At 34.5% G+C, this 15850-nt stretch overlaps 1 protein-coding gene across 1 annotated transcript in view; it reads right to left on the minus strand.

The window, feature by feature from the left end:
* LOC149415489 (homeobox protein unc-42) overlaps positions 1-15850 on the minus strand; it is a 43332-nt gene that overhangs the window by 26648 nt on the left and 834 nt on the right. Inside the window, exons 2-3 of the mRNA XM_089642226.1 lie at positions 14453-14738; positions 14148-14353 (exon numbers count right to left, since the gene is read on the minus strand). Coding sequence (XP_089498352.1) covers positions 14148-14353; positions 14453-14738 — 492 coding nt within the window. The remainder of the gene's footprint in view (positions 1-14147; positions 14354-14452; positions 14739-15850) is intronic.

Genomic DNA, 15850 nt, shown 5'->3' on the forward strand with positions numbered 1-15850 from the left:
TGGCATAGTCCTACTGGCTCCGGCCAGTTGGGACTCTTGTGAAGTTTAATCTCGAAATGAAATGAAAAATGAAAATGAAACCGGATAGTTAGCTATTAGCTTGTTACATAGCAGGTGATTCTACACAATGTCACCCCCAGAGTGCAATAAAGCTTTATAGACCAGAAAGTGGACAGTAATGTAAATGAAGCGTGTCTTTATTTGTGGATAATGATTATACATGTGTATTATCCGCTTATGGCGGGCCCCGGGGTCGCCCGGGCTGACGGGAGACTGGGGCTGGCTAGCCGGGGACCCCGCGGAGCCCATATGTCGTGGAGTGCTAATAGCGCTTTAATGGTGACAAGTGCGAGGGGAGGAGACTTGTACACCCTCTACTCTTCAGGGGTGATAAAAGAGGAGGCGTAATCAATTGTTTCGTCCACTCTCTTTCTACTCCCTAATTCTATCAATGTTCTTCCAACAGAATATTGTGCGGTATTCACAAAAAATATCATAATATAGGCTTATGTGAGATATAGAAAAATTTGGTCTTGTGTGAAACCGGATCGCAAATACTAAGAATACCATTAAAAACTCTATTTTTTTAACATTAACTAAAATAAGTTCCTTGTCACATAATATGTCATTTTTGGGGATGAGGTAAAGATGGTACATATAGAGGACACAGGACATAATTTCACATTTTTATATAAGCTGAAAATGTAGCTTAGCAATGATGAAGTAATTATCTAACAAATGATTGAACTTGTAACCGTCTTCCTTTCTGTGATTTGGCAATAAATTAATCTGACAGTGTAAAGGTAACTCGCATTGTAATATTCACTCCATGAAAATAAAATCTGCTTTCAAATAACCTACCCTTTTTACAATTGCCCGCGAATTGCTGGCTGCTAAAAAAAAACTTAAATCGAAACTTAACGACAAAAGTTCGGACTTGTTTCTTAAATTAAATATTTTGTTACGGTATTTAATTAGAGACTTTTACAAATGTGTTAAAAATTTCTTCATCCTCCATCACTCAATTTTAGCATCGCTACGCCAGGTGGTTCGTTAAAAAATGAGCATTCAGATCCTGCAAAAAAATCTCATTCAAATCATTCTCGAACACTCTTCGTGCCAAAAATATGCCTCCAGCATACCCCAATTGGAGATACAAAGAAAAATTAAAAAAACTTATTGCATTTAGAAGGAAAAATTCCTCCTTGAAACGAATTTTATATCCATAAAGTTATGTGCCAACATGTTATAATTATTTTCAGGTTGAAAGTTTATTTAAACTTATATAATTAAACAACGCACAGAAGTAAAATCCACTCTGAACAAAGTTTAATTGAATTTACCTCCCCTGGCATTGAGCGCAACCCCTTACGAGTGCAAATAATATTCATGTAACTAGAATTGAGCCCTTGACACCCCTATTTCAATTGACACATTTCACTAGCAGTCCATCCACCATCCACCACCAGTCTGTCTGTTTGTAGATTTAAATCTAAAGCTATGCCAACTGAACTAAACTACAATACCCATATTTAATAAAGGATTACTACCCTCTAATCACTGATCAAAAATAACATGATAGCGCATGATATTAGGCCTCTGATAATATTACAGATATAATATATTAATTATATCAAAAAATCTTCGTCTATATAAATAAAAATGTACATTTACATTTTTACTTCAAATTATATCAGGAATCACTGGTTAAATTAATACCCCTGAATAGATGTCACCTGTGATATTTTGTTTTTCTTTTGCAATGACCATAACCATGCGAACCTTGGATTAAATTCTCAAAATTAATTTTGACTAAATCTTCTGTTGTGTATGTGATCTATTTTTTTATATATGCAATCATTCAGCAGTATTTTTATAGTGAGAAAAGCTGTATTAACTTGAATGGAGTCAACCAATTTGTCTGGTGTTTTACTAGTACCCACCCGGGTTTATCCATTCTTTCATACCATGCATTTAAAAAATAAAATTATTCGTTTGTTTTTGTTTTGTTTATAATTTAAAGAATATAATTTTTGGGTGGTTGTGTAATTTTAGCTTTTAGATATCCAAACTGTTTACTGGTGATTGAAATTACGTCCTGTTGTATTGACCCAGAAAATACAAGCAGAAAAAAATGTCTTAAAATTAAAATAATTGTAAGAATTTTTATGATGCTTAATGGGGTGAGACAAGGAGATGGATTGGCCTGCCTCTTATTTAACATAGCCTTAGAAAAAGTTATTCGTGACTCAGGCATTGAGAAAAGAGGAACGATATTTGACAACTCTGTGCAACTATTGGCTTACGCTGATGATATCGACATAATTGCGAAAAATCCCGATGATTTACAAGACGCCTTCATAAATCTTGAAAGTTCTGCCAAAAATGTGGGTCTTGTAGTAAACCAGCAGAAGACCAAATACATGGCCGTAGGATGTACCCAACAAACCCCATCTCTCGTATGTGGAAGCCAAAATTTTGAAACGGTACCAAGATTCACATACCTGGGCTCCCTGATAACAAACAATAACAACACTACAGAGGAGATCCAGAAGCGCATCGTGAATGCAAACCGCTGCTATTTCCGCCTACAAAAACAAATAAAATCCAGACTGCTTTCCAGAACCACCGAGGTATTAGTGTACAAAACACTAATTAGACCAGTGCTTACGTACGCAGCCGAGACGTGGGTTCTAACTAGGAAGAATGAGCGAGCACTGGACGTTTTTGAAAGGAAAATTTTGAGGCGCATCTTCGGACCGGTTCTAGAAAATGGATTTTGGCGCAGACGTTATATGAGCTCTATACTCTGTTTAAGGAGCTAAACGTCACAAAGTTCATAAAACTGGGAAGACTTCGGTGGCTAGGTCATGTGGAGAGAATGACCGAGCATCAAGAACCAAAGTCCCTGCTGAGCTCAAGACCGATAGGGAGAAGGAGCCTGGGAAGGCCAAGGTTAAGATGGAGCGACAACGTCCTCAAAGATTTGTCTGCCTTGGAGCTTTGAAACTGGAGAGAGCTGGCGCGGGACCGAGATGAGTGGAGGAAGACTCTTGAGCAGGCCAAGACCCACCAGGGGTTGTAGAGCCAAAAGTGATGATGATGATGAATGTATTTTTTGTTAACTGTCATTGTTTGTTATTCTCAAATTTTTTTAATTGTCATTGTTTTTTATTTTCACATTTGTTTAATTGCCATTGTTTGTAAATTTTAACATTTCTTTAATTATGATTGTTTGTTATTTTCACATTTTTTCTTTAACAGAATGATTTCATCAGTCAATCAAAGATATTGTGTTTGTAATAGTCATAGGAAAAATTTTAGGTTAGGAAACCATAAGAAACAACTAACTAATCTAACCAAGAAGAGGGGCTACAGAAACACGTTTCAAAGCAACAAGTTCTACAATTTGAAATTTAATTTACAATTTAAGGAACAAAGTATTATATCACATCTTCAGAGGAAATGCTTGATTTAGGGTCTATGTTACTATGCCACTCAAAAGAAATATCAAGAAACTATCTTGATTCAACTAATGTGTAAAAATACAAAAAAGCAATTTATTTCAATTAGTAATTCCTCCATTTCATAAAACACTCCACGAACATTTCCACTTGACGTCGCGCATATTGAATTCGAATCATCCCGTCTTCATTGAATAGTAATTGGAATCCAAGCACCCCACTTGAGCTGGGGTAAATATGGCACCCCCCACTAGCGATGTTGGGGTCCACTGGGGTTACTCCGGCACCGGTGGACATCGACAATGGCAACACTGGGGCGTAAGGACTCCCCCCGCAGCGACCAGCCTGGCGAGCTTTTAACACTCAATCGCGCTTTTTTGTGGACAGCTTTTAGGATTATGACAATGAGAGCTTTTGCTGCGGTGCTAACGTTTTTATAGGTAAAAATATGTTATATGAAATTTTAAAAGCTATCAAAGAGAATCTGCGTAGAGCGATTTAATAAAAATAATATATTTCGGTGCATGAGTGCATGATTTAAAATTGTATTTCTGCGTAATGCGTAAGTTAATTAAAGTTAAATGAAAATTTAATTTTCAAAATTGGAGCTGATAAGTATAAACTGTCTCAGACAGGCGATAAAATAAGTTAAAAAATGATTTAGTAATTATTTATTTGAAATGAGTATTCCTTTTGTTTCAATGTTTGACAGATCAATTTTTGAAGTTTATCAACATTCGAAATGTTAATTTCTAATCGTCTGTTGAAAGGCAATGATCCTGAGGCAAATATTTCTTTAATAAACACTTGCAGGTTCATAAATCCTGCAATTATAATATCCCGTGATTTTTCACAGGTCTGCTCAAGTATAGTATAAGACGTACACTATAAAAATAACATTAAATATGTAGGTGTGTTTTTGAAAGAAAGACAGACATTCCGTGGTTACGTATAACCTAAATGTATTTTAATTCGTCAATGTATTAAAAACGGTCAATGTAATGTTGAATACCTTAGCTAGCTAGTCTTGCCAGCTCGAAGATTTTAACCACTGGGCTACTAAAATCAAACTAATTTTCGTATATTGTGTGCAATAGTAATTTATCAGTCCTGAAATCAACGCGATACGTAATATCGCGTTTGATTAATAGAATATTTTAAATAATGGTTCCATGCTAACTCAACACAGTGACTATTCAACACACCTTTAAAAAGTGATATAAAGTCATTAAAAAAGACGAAAAAAAATTTTTTAACCTAACCTAACCTAACCTACTTAACCCTGTTAATAAAGTTTTTGTTTCATCACTTTCCATGACTTTAAAGATGTGATGAATTATCATTTTGATGATTTATCCGGTCACCACAAAAAATACCTGATGCAAATGTACAACCGAGTTTTGTTTCTGATACAATACTCTTATTTCTATATTTAATAAATAAAGTATCATATGAAATAATAAGACAACATCTTGTCTTATTTTTTGAGATATATATTAATGTTCCTGCTAAAATTATCATAATTTACTAAATAAATCATGCATTGTTTCACAGAATTCCGTGAATCTAAACTTAAACGGGCGTCATTTATAATGACAAATGATTTAAGTACGAACGTATTCAAACACGAATGAAATGTGTTAAATAAGCAACTCATGACCAAAAATCAATCACATTTTCAATAAACTACAACACCTTGCCACCGACCACTAACAACAAAAGCCTCGCTAAACGGTTTAGACAGATTGTCATTTGTATGGCATTCTAAGCAGCACTTAAAATCCCCAGCTACCCTCTTCGTCCGCTGTGCCCCTGTTAGCAAACAGCGACACACTTCTGGGATTATTTACGCTTACGGGATTATTAAGGGATGATAATCGGCGGATTAGGGATTAAATAAGGCCCTCAAGGTCAATTGACCGGAACCATTGCAAAAAAAACTTTGCAGTGTTCATGTGAGCAGCTGATATAGTGGACATACAACTGAACAGCAATTATTTTCATAAATGATCATCTTTATAAAGGTTCATTTATTTCGTGTTTACAATTTATGAGCATCGCCAACGGGTGTTAAATGATTACACAAACACTGACAAATCTGTTCCTGTATGTTTTATTTGATTGGTCCTAACTAAAAACTTACCTTTTTAAGCTGTCATACCATTAAATTAAATATACCATTCCTGAAAGAATGTCCAGTTATATCCAATTTTCCAATTATGTCTTAAATCTTGTATCTAAATTTCGCTAATAAACAATTAGTTAATGTTAATTAAGTGTTAATCTCAAGTGACCTACCAGGTAAGTATTGTACTGTATATTATCTCCATATATAGTTAGTAATAACATAGTTCTTTGTAGAAATGTATTATACATTTGTACAGCGCCCTTGAGGTGATTTTGCCAAAAAACGGCGCTATAAAAATCATCCAAATATTATTATTATACATTTTAGGAATGTGGGAAACTTTATTAAATATTGTTTTTTTAAACAGCTGTACCAGTAATAAAATATTGAAAGGTGCTTCAACCTTGATAGTCGAGTTCACTACACCAGGATTGGAAACACTGATAACTGAACTGGTATGATATCAATACCGAAGTTGTAAAGTAAGGAAAAATAAATCTTACTTCGTGCGCACAGACACGCTCATATCACAGTTCTATCGGATTACCTTTTCAGCGATTATTTACGCTACGATTAACCTTATTTTTCCTTAAAACTAGTAATCTGCCTAACTAGTAGTCTGCCTAACCTAACTAATATCGTCCAGACAAGCAATAATAACAATTGAACTTATTTAATTTAAGATAAAATAAAACGCGTTGAGCATGAAATTGAAAAACAATGGTATTTTGGATTGAAAATTAGAAAGATTAATATATTTTAACTAGTTCTGTATATAGCTTCAAATTCATTAGGGCTGCACTACAATGAAACTAGCAAAACTTAGGATAATGCATGAATCAAGTAGGTACTTCACCAAAACAATGTCAAGAAATCATAATATTACTGATGTAAGTTTTTGTGCAATCTGTCATTCTGGTATATCTAATTCATAGCTAGGTACCTACCGTTTTCTCCGTTTATTTCTAATGTTTTTCAGTTCGTATTATATTTTTGTATTGTGTTATTATTGGAAAATAGTCAGTAAACAAAATGTAATAAAATTGAAATGTAATTTAATAAATAAAAAAGCGTTTTTTCAAATAAAATAAGTTTAAACTGAATAATAAACACGATACATTAAAAAATACAAGTGAGTAAAATGAACATTCTGTTTTTATTAATTTTAAAGAATAATTTGTAAATACACGCTATTAATTTGTTTTTAAAAACGGTTTTTACGGACTGTAAATTAATTTTAAGTCATTTCTTAACTTTTTGAAGATTTTTACATAATAGTAAAATATTATGATTTCAGTTGTGTGTCTCTGTGTGTATGTGTAACTCGGGTTCAACGAACTCTAGAACTGGGGTTTGCTTTGATTTTAAAATTGGGATTCGGGGGTTTAGCATCACAGGGGCCTATCTACAAAAACATAGTTTTGAGATAAACTCAAATAAAGCTTGTAAAGCGCATATGCACAACTGTACCTCTTAAACGGCTGTATGTACAAAACAGAGCTTCATGTCACTAATAAATCATGGCATTACCGAAACCAAGGTTAACTCAAAACACCAGTTTATGTTGTTAGACCCCTGTAATCCTAAGCCCCCTAATAACTGATTGTGGGAACAATTCAATCAGGCGATAAAGTGTGTACCAAAATTATTTTATTTTAATAATTAATTGATTGGTCGGTGGCTGAATAAGCATTTGTCTGGTTTCCCCGCCCTGTTGTCGTGAGTTCAATTCCTGGGCCAGAAGTCCTCATTCACAAAAGGTAAAGGCAAATGCTCCATTTTCAGAAATTTGCCGCTTACTGTGATTTTGGCATCAGATTTTTCAAATACTGTCAGGTTATTTGCAACCCGAGAATGTTTGTCTTTCATGAAATTTTTTGACAAATGTCGTAATTTTTCAAGTTTACTAACGGTGTTTATTCAATAGGTAAATTTTGATCTTTTAATACTTTCAGCTTTACAAAAGCCTACAATTATAATATCCCGTGATTTTTCGAACGGCATTGCGAGAGTGCGGCGGTGATACCCATATATCAAATAAGTACCGCTTGTTATAATTAACTAATCTCAAATATTACCTCCACACAAATATTACATTATTAATACATCCAAATCTGTGACTGTATAATAATGTTAATGCATTATATTTCTTCCCAAAACACTTTCAAAAGGTTCGAAAACCCAGCTAAATGTGAAATTGTTTAGTTTTTCCGAGTAGTTGGTTGAATTTCATAAATATGAAACGATGTCTAAATTAGATTCTTCAAATATGATTTAAATTGGGCTGCATATAGATTAGCGTAAATATATGCGGGTCGCGCCAGACCCCGCCTGCCCGACGGGTCCAGAAAACTGTTTAAAATACCCTTAAATTACTCCATTTCCAGACAGGTTACCCTTAACATTTTGAGTAGCGATGAGTCGTTCATGAGCGATCCGCACAATTGAGCTAGATCTTTTTGATGAGCCGTATTCGTACGACTCCTGGTAAATCGTACCACGGCTCAGTTGAACGGTTGCTCTTTTTTATCAGGAGATATTTTAGAAAAAGACAGCGCCATTAAATTTATCCAAGAATTAGTTGTTATTAAATACTCAGACTCAGACTGACAGTCCGACATCTGACTTCTGACAAACGCTGGAGCTGGGAGTTGGTAGCGGCATCGGGGGAGCCGTACCGAGGGAATCGTATCGGGCCAGCTCATTTTTCTCATTGCTCGTTCACTCTGAGGACACAGTTCCCTTTCAATTGGGCCGTAGCTCAATTGAGTCGACTCTTTGAGCTGTGTGAAAATATTGAGCTGGATCCATAGCTCCTGCTCCTAATAAAATGAGTCATGACGCATCGCAAATTTTGAGGCCTTTCAACAGAATTTGCATGGTATTTTATTTTTTTAGGTTATGTTAACATGTGAATCGTTTTGTACATTTTGCATCCAATTTAATTATGCATTTATTTTTCCTACTATTTTGCAGTGTCATTCGACATTTATTCGATATTTTAGACAGGTTACAATATAAAATCGTAATTTATTATAATTATAAAATATTCCCCTAAACTAGGCAAATGCCCGTATTATGGTGGTAACATAAATAAGAAAATGTAAAAACAATAATACAATGCTGTACATATATCGTAATACAAACTCTAATACAAAAACAAAAAGTATAAATATATTTATACGATAATAGGGATAAATTCGGAATGATTTCACTTAATGGTATTTCTTCAGTCATACAATAATTTGATTCAGGAAGCTTTCCGATTTCGTTTTGCCGCTTTCTATCAGCCATACGGTAATTTGCTTTTTAAGAAGGTCTGTTTTAACCTTACTGCGTTGCTGCTTGATATGATATTGCTTTAATATCACCTTTGTTGTGACTCCGGGTTTGTTCCACAACTCTTTAAATAAAACTCCGGCCCAACAAAACACTTGGAATTTATTGTGAGAGATACTACGAGCTCATATGGCTTCTTGACAGTCGGTAGGAATAATCTGGAACTCGACCTTGTAGTTGCAATACTATTTTTAATCCTTAAGGACTTCCATTAGAGACAGTCCAACTATGGGTATCCCCTCTAACTAATATCTAGTGCCATCTATAACTATCATCTCAATATACTTTATAGAGAATAACAACAATAATGTGAAAATGAAAACCAGAAATGAAAATAACCTTATTTCAAAAAGCACTCTTTTGTAAAATATTCCCACTAGTTCCGCTTAGACGTAAAATGATATGTTTTAGCAAAATCAGTTGTCATTTCGTGGATAATATTTGATTTCATATCTATATCATTTTAAGATTATAATAGGCGAGTAGTAGCTGATTTAACATTTATTATTTATAGAATTTCAAGCAAAAAGACCGTACCAAACTTCTATCCCTTATTATTTTAAAATACCTTTGAGAAGTACACGAAATACAGTGCTATTTCACACGCTTAATTACAAAACAAATGCAGTATCTAATTTGCCAATTAACCGAGCTCTTCATGCAGAGGCGGATTTGCAGTATTGGCCGCCCTAGGCCCTAAGGCCCCAGACCATGTAGCCGCCCCTTTCTCAGTACCCATCATATTGACCAGGAGTATCCAAACTTTTCAGTAAGTTCCTAGGGTCAAAACCGTTTTAATTTTCCTGCCATTATCATTCATGGTTCATGGGGTGAGATTTGTCCAGGTCTTGGCGGCGGATACGTCTGCCCACCTGCTGCGTGGCGGGCCGGATCGAGAGAGACTGGGCGAGGGAGCCCTATTGACCTTTCCAGCCGGACTATCTTGACCCATCGTCTTGCACCGCAGTTGGTGGGATGTATTCATACGTGTGTCACTCCTGGACACACTAATCCCCAGATTCCTACCCACCCCTCATACATTTTCCTTTTCAGAACTTCCTATCCTTCCCTTCCTTAAAAAGACCCTCCACAGAGCATCACCTAAGATGACATAGGTCGTGAGGGAAAATATTTTCCTCAAAGCCTCCTGTGTGGAATTAAAGTAAAAAAATACGCTTGCTAAATTGGCTAGTTCAATTACTGTATAATTGTAGATTGTCGTGCGCTGTGTGCTGTGTGTGGAGACGCTCTTGCATATCGCTATTTCGTACGTAGAATATTTAGGTACTTAGGAAGTAATTTTTTGTTATCATCTGTGACTTTTTTGTCACGATTGGCCGCCCCTAATATCTGGCCGCCCTAGGCCCGGGCCTACATAGGCCTAAGGGCAAATCCGCCTCTGTCTTCATGCTCTAAATAATATCTGCCTACACTCTAACATTTTTTCGGATTCTCTGCCCAAATTTAAAAGTGGCATCGTGTCAATAATATAAACTGTTCAATGCGCATACATATATACACACACACACCCTCACACATACACATACACACACTCATACTTACATTACAAGGAAACATATCATAGGTACCCAACATGAAATATCTAATTCCTGTATATTGTTTCATCACTGTAACTCGTGTACTGTTTGTTTCTATAATAAGATGGACGCAAGAAATTAACTTTGTTTATATTTCCAATTTAACAAACTCAATGCGATTATTTAGCCTTTGTAGATTTTGGCACCTACATAGCGTAGCCAATTCAAAGTTTTGACTCGACTGTTCGGCATTTCATTTGTCTGTAAAATAGGTATTAGTTAAGATACACACATATAAGTAGTAAAATAAGTATTGGGGAGGGAAAGGTGTTGGGGAAGAGTAATTTTGGGAAGTACCTGGCTATCCAGATAATGCACCAAGCACGGCTAAAGCCATTTGGATCAAAATGTAGATTCTGAATGGTGGTCTTTCATCAGGGTGATAGTTAAAGTACCTACCATTTTTAACTGATGGCATCCGTAGGTAAGCGAGCCTTCAGAGGTTCATATACAAGACAGGAAGTTCAGAGTTCAACTAACACAACCGCGCCGCAGGTGAAATTTTATTTAGACGATTTTTAAAAAATACCATATGAAACCCGCTAGTGTAGTGGACTTGTAAACAAGCTTTAAGGCGATGCCATACGTAGTAATGCAAAATCATGTGTTTTTGGTTTGAAAATTTGGTCGCCTAGAAATGTTTCAGATGCTTTAATTAAATACTGCGAGTAGAATACATCTTGGCCTTTGAAACAATCGAGTATTTTTTAGATAAGTCTTTTTATAAGCCCAGAAAAAAATAATGTATAAGGCCTATGAAAACTGTTTAAAGTTCAAAATCTCCTACTTGCGAACCCATTTTCGGTTATGATTTTATTGTATTGTAAAGGCACTTTTTGGCCATGTTTTTTTCTTGCATAAATCAAAACAGGCGGATGGTGTTAAGCGGGAATTTAAACGTTATCGCCATCTACGTAAGGCTTGTTATTGATAGCGGCTCAATTTAAAATAAAATAGTGGGACTAAATTTTTTCATAAACCTTGTGAATATTTGTTTAGTTTATTTGATAACATTATCTAATTCATATAATTTAATTAATAATCATATAATTTCCTTTTCGGCATTACAAATGCATAGATATTATCTTAAAAAATAAAATATATTTTCTTCAGAATTTAAAAACTTAGAAGTTAAAGAGAAACTTGTTATAAATCAGTAGAAATTGGGAATGCGGGGGCATAACGGCGTATTGGGCTTTTAAAATGAAACTTTTCTTCATTTTCTTACACTATGTTAGAAAAACAGAATACATGGATAAACATTATATTATGTAGTACAGTATCATAACTTTAAAAAAATTAACACAAATACTAATACTATGATGAACATAGAATCTAAATAATAATATCTGATATCGTAAATAAAGCAAACTATAAAATATATAAGTAAGTATGCATATGTATATACGTATATGCATATAATTATTCATATTCGTTGCAAACCAGTACACAAGAAAAAAATAATATCAGAACATAATACTACGCATTACTATAATGCGTAGATTTTGTAATAATTTTTTTTGTTATATAAAACTTAAAGCATATTTAATATTAAGGGGGTAATGTTTAAAACCACTATTAATTCTACTTAGGTACTTACTTAATACTTTGTAGAGTCAATTGTACAACGTGCCTTTTTTATTTATTGTTATCGTTTGTATGTTTATGTATTACAAAATATAATGCGTAGATTTTGTAATAAATAAACATACAAACGATAACAATAAATAAAAAAGGCACGTTGTACAATTGACTCTACAAAGTATTAAGTAAGTACCTAAGTAGAATTAATAGTGGTTTTAAACATTACCCCCTTAATATTAAATATGCTTTAAATTTTATACAACAATAAACTTTTACTTGAATTTGAAACATGCTTATTAGTAAGGCCCATTATGTCCTACAGTAGATTTAATTTAAAAAAATTATAATGTATAATTATTCATGTAAACTTTGCTCAAATACAAAAATGAGAAGTACGAAAATTCTTCAATAATTTTATATTACTAATATATATTTTCTGTTTCTTGCATATTAATTATTATTTTCATTGTAATTTCTCAAAAAAATATTTACTATATATAATGTAAAAGCCCCCTGGGCGTTTACAATAATGTGAAACTTTATATTGCTTGTCAATTTTCATTTCTGTATTAGTGCTTTCTACGTGAATATATTATCGTTTTGTACTATGGTTAATTGACATTATTAACCACCTTGCTGTAGGTACAGAAAAGCGTTTTGTCTTCATTGATTGTTTTGGATTAATTTGATACACTGTAACATATAACTAACATAATAGAAAGAAGTTGTCTTCATCGATTTTTTTGGATTAATTTGATACACTGTAACACCTAACTAACATATTAGAAAGGAGTTGTCTTCATTGATTGTTTTGGATTAATTTAATACACTGTAAAACATAACTAACATAATAGAAAGGAGTTATCTTCATTGATTGTTTTGGATTAATTTGATGACAAACACATACGAGTATCTAAAATGGTTTAGACTTCAAACCGTGTCACCTATTTCTAAATTTAAGAGTATTCTTGGATACATGGACGGACAAAAAGCTTTATGCCGACGGGTTATTTTTTCCATTCTTCTATTTCCTATATCTATTCTATTTATGTTGGCCTTTTGAGATGTTAAGGAAACTTATAGACAGTCAATGTGTTTTGTTGGCAACACTGTCAGAACTTTATATCTTTTTTTATAATAACGAAAAATACTAATTTCGGTTGTCGATGCGTGAAGTGAAATATTCCTACGTGAAATTCACGTTCAATGAACTGAAACTTTTTTTAATTTTTCAAAATTAGATCTGATTATGTGAATTCAGACAAGCGATAATCTGGGTACCCCTACCTATAACCCAATAATTATTTTATTATTTATTATTTAAAAAGAGTATTAATCCTGTATTTCTTTTGTTTAAATTTTGGACAGATTCTGTGTTTTTTCGAAAGGTTAATTTCTGACTGTCTATAATAATATATTTTTTTGAAGAAAAACATTCGCTGGTTACGAATAACCTGACGATATCGAAACTATCATATTACCAGTACAGTCAGCGAAAAACGTTGCCTGTGTCATGATGGAGGAATTAGACAGCCGAGGAACTGAACTCACGATACCTGACACTTGATGACATATGACTTCCTAGGCTATATATCATTATTTGGAGATACAGAAAATATATTTTCCTGGTAGTTCACTTCACCTAAACACACTTTTATGAGAAAGTTTAAGCTTCGAAAAGACATGCCATTGGACGAAAAGGACTCTATATTAATAACACTGCACATTGCATTATTTAAAGTTGCCATTTTGTTCTCCATTACTATTGATATTACTCTCTAATTTGTCGAAAACCTCAATTATGAAGAAAATTGACAATATTTATTTTAAAAAGCAATGGATCATGAGACAAATATTTTAGAAACACGTTCACAAATCCTGCGCTACGCGGGTCTTTGCTACGCGGGTCTGCGCTACGCAGGTTTGTGCCAGTTAATAAATAAAGACCGCGTATTTAGATATAAGGTTCCATTCTCAATTTGAAAAATACTGAATTCAATTAATTGAGGAATTGTAAGCGAAATAAATATATACCTGTTTGGTCATTGAGCGGTCTAGAAGAGGGGGGCGTGTGCGCCGGTGTGTCCGTGTGTGACGTCAGGCCTTGTCCATACAACCCAAAGTCCTCCGCGCTCGAAGAACTGGCATTGCTGCACTTCCTCCCACTCTTCTCTCCCAACGAGGACAACAGCCTATTCTCTTGTCCCGAAATAGCCGACGACAAGAACTTATTGTCTTGCCCAGCCAACGAAGACAAGAATTTATTCTCTTGCTGTCCAGCCAAAGACATGAACTTGTTCTCTTGCGACTGATGCGATAAGTGAGAGTTGTGGTGCAAGTGGTGCTCGTCTATGAGTCCTGACACTCCTAAGAGGCCGCCTACTAAGTTGGGTCTCAGCTCGTCCATGATTTTGGAGTTCTGTCCACAGCCGTTACTGCTGAAGTTGAGTTGGCGGCTGAAGATGGCGGGGAAGATATTAAATTGCTGGGGGTCCCCCAGGGGCGGCAGTTGGTCCGGGCCTACGCCCCCTGCGCCCCCGAGGCACGGAACCCCCTTGAAATCCAACGCGGAGCCGGACGTGCCCCGTGCCCCGCCGGACAGGTGAGGGTACAGCTTGACACTTGCTGACACTTATGTTGTCATCTTGACGCACGGAAGTGTTAATTATCCTGACGAAGACAGATATCTTCTAGTCCTCACTGACTGCAACTAAATACCTTTAGATATCACTGTTAGAATTCAATCTTCTTTATATGTAAATAAAGTACTATTATGAAACAATTTGTCAGCAAAACACCGTGTTCATAATCGTTTTACTCCGTCCGGCGTCCTAATCAGTGTCTAAGCGTATTGTGTAATGAAGTGCAAACTTCTATTTATTTACGATTAGCACGAACCTTTGTTCAATACACTTATTACATATATGATGAAACTTGAAAGTGCGCAAAATGTCTGTAGCAGTGACAGAGTTCAAATTTTTTCTTTATGTGGGAGGAATGAAAAATTATCAGCACTGGAAAGAAAAACGATTTTTTTTCAGCAATTGAGTAACTTGGCTTGAAGTCGGTTTTCACTCTAATGTAAAATAAGTTCTGTTATAAACATTGTTCTAGCTATGTAACTAATGCGTTTCCAATAACTATGATATTTAGATTATATTATAATTATAATTCAATAGATGTTTATCAATATAGTTATTTGCACTGGTATATCGCTTACATACTTAATAATACAAGTATGAAAATGTCATTTGTTTACTACGTCAATCTCGAGTGAAAAGAAGTTATATTAAAAAATTTGAATATTAGCTCAATCAAGAAGGTATTGTGATTTGATGTCGATTAATGTAGATGAAAAATAGATGATAAAGAAAAATAAAATTGTTTTTTAAATATTAATCACATGTGTTTTTTCCAATTCGATGAATTATGATTGTTTATATAACAAATAAAGTAGCACTATTATCACACAGAAATATAGTTTTGTATAGGTACTCGATCACGTGATCAAAAATAAAGAAAAGTTTTTCACGAAAACAATGTTTTTTAAACACTCGGTAGAGTTCACTGACAGCACCTGTACTCAAAGTCAAAGCACAACGAGAATTTTAGCGAAGAACTGCCGTTGAATTTTGAACAAATTCGATAAAACGCACGTAGCAATAAGAGTCACTATAAAACAAACTCGCGATTGAGTTACAAGACGTCACGGCTATCAGGCTCCTGTGACCTACATC

This window comes from Hesperophylax consimilis, chromosome 18, assembly GCF_061612785.1.
Source record: "Hesperophylax consimilis isolate HC1 chromosome 18, BYU_Hcon_1.0, whole genome shotgun sequence".
NCBI classification, from domain to species: Eukaryota; Metazoa; Arthropoda; class Insecta; order Trichoptera; family Limnephilidae; genus Hesperophylax; species Hesperophylax consimilis.